Source organism: Haliotis asinina, chromosome 8, assembly GCF_037392515.1.
Source record: "Haliotis asinina isolate JCU_RB_2024 chromosome 8, JCU_Hal_asi_v2, whole genome shotgun sequence".
In the NCBI taxonomy this organism is placed as follows: Eukaryota; Metazoa; Mollusca; class Gastropoda; order Lepetellida; family Haliotidae; genus Haliotis; species Haliotis asinina.
The window spans coordinates 38,801,236-38,806,424 of record NC_090287.1 but is presented as its reverse complement, the minus strand read 5'-3'; the positions used below and the strand labels follow the sequence as shown (position 1 = coordinate 38,806,424).

Here is a 5,189-nt window from a genome sequence, read left to right as displayed (position 1 = left end):
TTGGTTTGTTGTTATTGCAGAATGGCCGGATACGATGTAAAACTTGGTCCTTGGCAAGAGGTCTTGCCTTGGTTCGGTCTCCGCGTAATAGCCCATGTTCCCCCAAGGATTCAAGCAAAGAATCGACTGCTAGTAATTTAAGTCTGTAAGAAGCAGCTAAATGAGTCGGTGCCTTCTCTAGATCGTCCATGCTAGTGATGACTGTTATTCGTACTGTAGCACGGAACGTCTTGCCGAGACTCAGTTATTTACCGACCTCCCTGATGTTTGGTTGGAATATCGCGGACTGCAGAGTAATCAACACGCCCACCAGGACAGAGCTTAATTTAGTTCAGATGTGGGTTACCCTGCACCTGCAGAAATGTTGGATATTTATGACCCTTTGCCCCATTAGAGAGCGACAGGTCCCCATGTTCCGAACTTGTGTGACGACCTGACCAGTAGGTATTGGGTGGCTACTGATAGTGACCGGGCAGATTTACTGCCACTGATCCCTATAGCATGAACCATTGCTTCGAGAATAAAGTGTGAATCGGATTTGAATATGTACTATGCGCGCCAGCCTGGTTCCCTGGGTCCGACACTCAGCGTTAGCGTAGGCGCGTCCGACCCAGGGAACCAGGCTGTATGCGCGCATCCTTAGCATACTATATATAAACAGCTGTAGCTGTAGCTGGTATAATGCTATGGATACACAATGTCATTTGAAAAAGAGGACAAAAGCAACAGATGTTGTCTATGAATTGACACCTCATTATTGTACAGGTTCTAGTATTCTAGTTTAGTCTCATCCCATGCTTTGAACCTGTCGACCTTTCTTACGCAGTATCGTCCCTTCGTATAGCTAGGATCAGATGAACGAAGACCGAATCATAAATTCTGGACGATTAAAATCCTTTATATGTCCACATGTTTCGCGGTGGTGAACTTTAGGGCTAGCGTTATATTTTGGAACCCGTCGTCGGCATTAAACTTGATGTAACATAGTTGAAAACCTAGTTCAGATGCAAACTCTAAATCTCTTCACCTTGTATAATCCACAAGGTCGGTGACAAACTTATGCTTGATGATGCGAATAATCATATTACATGTGTACAAAATACAACTGCGGCTAGTCATCACAGTGAAAAAATATATACAGCAAACGTGTCATATTTTCGGTTACGTGATGCTTTTTTTCCATAATTCACGATGTGTTCTATCACCAGAAATACTGAATAGACTGGTTTACGACAGTCACTTCTTTTGACGCGTTTAACAGCAATGAATCCGTTAAACCTCAGTTTGAACAGCGCTTCAGTCTTGTTACGGCGTTCCAGACTACTTAACTCTCATACTTCAGTAAAACATGGACTCATGACTGTCATGTAAATAGTTTTGTACAACGGCACCTATGTCATTTATTCCGCTGTGAAGGTCCCGGGACAGAATAGGCCTTCGGCTTGCCATAAAAGGTGACTATGCTTGTCGTAAGAGGCGACTAACGGGATCGACTGGTCAGGCTCGCTGACTTGGCTGACATCGTTGGTTCCCAGTTGTGCAGATTGATGCCCGTGCCGTTGATCACTGGATTGTCTGGTCCAGACTCGATTATTTACTGACCGCTACCATATATTTGGAATACTGCTGAGTGCGGCGTAAAATTAAACTCACCCATTACTCCTTAGTGAAGCCAACGAGCTTGATAATCATGTCCGGCAGAATAAGAGATTCGAACCCTCTGTCATCGGATTCTGAGAAGAATAACCTCTCACCACCAGTGACGACTGAATGGAAATTGTAAACCGAACTCATGAACAACAAAGATCAGTATTTTGTTTCACCGTAATACATACAAAAGAAACACCTTGATATGAAATTGACATATGAATATTTACAAAACTTTGTCGGCACGAATTTTGATTTTGATGTAAGGGTGGCATATAACATTATTACGAAAATTGTGTCGGCAAGATTTTATACAGATGTGAAACTGACACACGGCATTAACGAAACTACGTAGGCTTGCTGGTTTTTCGACTTTTCGCACAAAGAAAATTCCCACCAAGACACATTCCCCACTTGAATTGAAATGGGAAGAAGCGTGTGTCCACAGTGAAGGCTGTAGTGGAACCATTTCAATTCTGCTGTGTTGACATAAGGATTCTAACGCTCATAATTTATTCCACATTTACTGACATTCTATCCGTCTGTTAGTAAATACGATTTCTCAGTCGAATAATATTTCACTCAAATATTTGCCATTGATTGTGAAATGTGGGTGAAATGGATTAGCTGATAATATAGTCATTCAATCACAAAGTGAGTGAACCCGTGTGTTGTTTTAGTCAACCCGTGCGTTGTTTAGTCAACAACGTTTATTCAATCCATGTGCTGCTTTAGTCAACAAGGTTTAAATTAGTCAAACCGTTCTTGAAATAAAGAAATACCGCATGCTCGATATATACATGATTTCACATTTCACGTTAGTGATGTTGATATCGTAACGCGCTTGTACTGGCACTTTATCCTTACTCACTATACAAATTCATGTAAATATCAATACATGCATTTTGAAATGGATCATTGTAACAATAGCTGGTAAAATCAAAGCGATGATATTAGAAGAAGATTAGGTTGTAGTAAGTGAGTGAATGAGTGAGGTTAGTTTTACGCCGCTTCTATCAATATTCCAGCAATATCAGGGGACACCAGGAAGGGGCCTCAGACATTGTTTCCACTTGTCTTCGGCGTGACGAGCAAACGCTTTAGCCACTGGGAAACTGCACCGAATCGGCTAGGCGGTAAATATTTAATCTCTCCCGTTTGTCTGTCGTAACTTTAACAACGTGTTTTAGGTCGGTATGCAGTTTGAATATCTCAAGTTGAAGTAGTCTATATTGCTTATCAGTTCTTTGGCCCAGTTTACCATAGTAGTTTGCTTTTTCACCTATATAGTTTACTCCACAGTCGAAAGCCATCAATATTCCAGCAATGTCGGGGAGATGGGGTAGCCTAGTGGTTAGGGCGTTAGTTCGTCACGCCGAAGACCCGGGTTCGATTTCCCACATGGGTACAGTGGATGAAGCACATGGTGTCCACCGCCGTAATATTGCTGGAATATTACTAAAAGCGGCGTAAAACTAGAGTCACTCAAGTTGCGTAATTTGACCATTCAATCTATTCATTTCCCTCCTACGATAAGGATGATTAGGTTACTGGGGGTCCAGTGTTGTAACCACCCGGTGGTTGATATTATGAGCGTGTTCCCAAAGCAAGTAATCAAGCCACCGAGCCCGATTCAATTAAGTCGGCTTTAAAACAAGGAATACAACGAAGGTATGGGTGAGGGCAGTTGGGACTATTTATTGTGACCCAGGTCTCCGGAGGGTCTGAGTATTTCCTTGTCTTCAGTGACGACAAATATGCCTCTAAACAAAGCCCCGTTCACCTGTTGGTATCAAATATGTAATCTTTCCTTACCCCGGGACGGGTAAGTCAAATGTATTTTCTTATACGTGACAATGCCACGTATACCTAACAATCAATATTCATCATACAACATTATTCGATTTCACAACAGAATATTTAATGGACGTAATACCAATGTAAAGAATGGGGCCATACAGCGAAACAACAATGTCTGGCAATAGGTCTCGATTCTGTTAACAAGACGTTGAGCGACCTTCATAATGAAACAACAATACGCCGGAGAGCTTTATGAGTGACAGGCATATCGCTTGCTGATTGACCTTGCGGCCAGTGAGGTACAGGTGGGAGCGGATCAGTGCGACCACAATATTTACTCAGGGTGGTCGGGAGGGGGCGGGGCTGGCACTATAGCATGGTTGTATCGAGGGCAAATCCATCATTGTTGAGAGGGAGAGAAAGCTGGTTGACAATCGCGGACGGGCAGACAGGATAGTCAAAGTTGGGTGTAGTTGTCTCAACATTTAAAGGAGGTTTGGAGTGTTAAAGGTGTTGTATCTTTGGTTTTGCGTTCTGGAAGTATCTTGACTGCAGTTTTACAACCAAGGTGTACTTCATGGAACATATGTACGAAGTTTAGACTAGAGGGGTAGCACAGACTGGTGCTGGATAAAAGTGTTGACAGTCTGCCGGTTGTCATTACGAACTTTCGTGACTTGTGTCAACGCCGACAACGCTGCAACTGAAGCCGTTCCAGATTGTGCAACAACTAAACATCAGACATTAAGGAAACTGGGACATCGCATCAGATTCAAAGACAACAATTTGCCAAGCATAGAAGTATACCCGATTTTGAACATTCCATTTTGAAAGTTGCGACGTTTCTCAACAAGATAACCTCTCAGACATGGAGACCGGAAGTAGACGATCGGACAGGCGCCGGGCGTGGTCAGACAGGATGAGTGACCGAAGCAGCAGATCCGACACCAGCAACAGGACTCGTTACTCCAGGTTCAAGACTCGGCTCCGGGCCATGGTGTTCTCGAAAACCTTCGGCGCTCCGATTGAAGAGAAGGTCTGTTACGAGAACACCTACAAAATGGAACCGGAGGAGGAAGGAAAATTCTCCACCCGGAAGTGCGAACAGATCATCTACGGCATCCTGGAATCTTACCTCTCCGGGAAGGAGTACAACAGTAAAACCTTTCCCCATCTCACCAAGACCTTGGCAGACCTGATCAAGGAGAGAGTGAAGACTTCTGGATTGTCCCGCTACAAGATTGTTTCCTATGTCACGGTAGTGGAGAAACGAGAACAGGGTCTCAACCACGCCAGCAGATGTTTGTGGGACGACAGCAGTGACAACTTTGCCTCGGCTATTTTCGAGACTCCCACATTCTTCGTTGTGGGGAACGTGTATGCAACTTATTATGAGTGACAATCCCGATGTGTTCAGTTCAACGACCTTCAAGAAGACGTCCTCATGCCATCGAGGTTGGTACTGGTAAACGCCTGTGATATTTTATGTGCCATATTTCGTGAAAAGTCCAAATATTGCACACTGGTCATTAAACCATTTCGTCAAAAGAATCCGTCTTGACCAGTATTTATCGGTATATGGTGTCATATATGACCGTTCTAAAATGCCAGTCGGTCTTACCGCTGTTATTCTTCGTCTCTCACTTTGGTATTCTATGGGGAGAGTTGCTGAAAAGAATATGTCCTCAACAACAGGACTCGTACACCTGACTTATTGATGTTCTCAAATATATGATGTAGGG

At 43.5% G+C, this 5,189-nt stretch overlaps 1 protein-coding gene across 1 annotated transcript; it reads left to right on the top strand.

Moving 5' to 3' along the window:
* The first annotated feature begins 4,315 nt into the window (after positions 1-4,315).
* LOC137293565 (dynein light chain Tctex-type protein 2B-like) lies at positions 4,316-4,846 on the top strand. Its single transcript, XM_067824194.1, has one exon. It carries the CDS (start codon positions 4,316-4,318, stop codon positions 4,844-4,846), a length of 531 nt encoding a protein of 176 aa, XP_067680295.1.
* Positions 4,847-5,189: the final 343 nt, after the last annotated feature.

Coding starts and splice junctions, on each gene's coding strand:
- LOC137293565 (XM_067824194.1), top strand. CDS start 4,316: ATGGAGACCGGAAGTAGACGATCGGACAGGCGCCGGGCGTGGTCAGAC.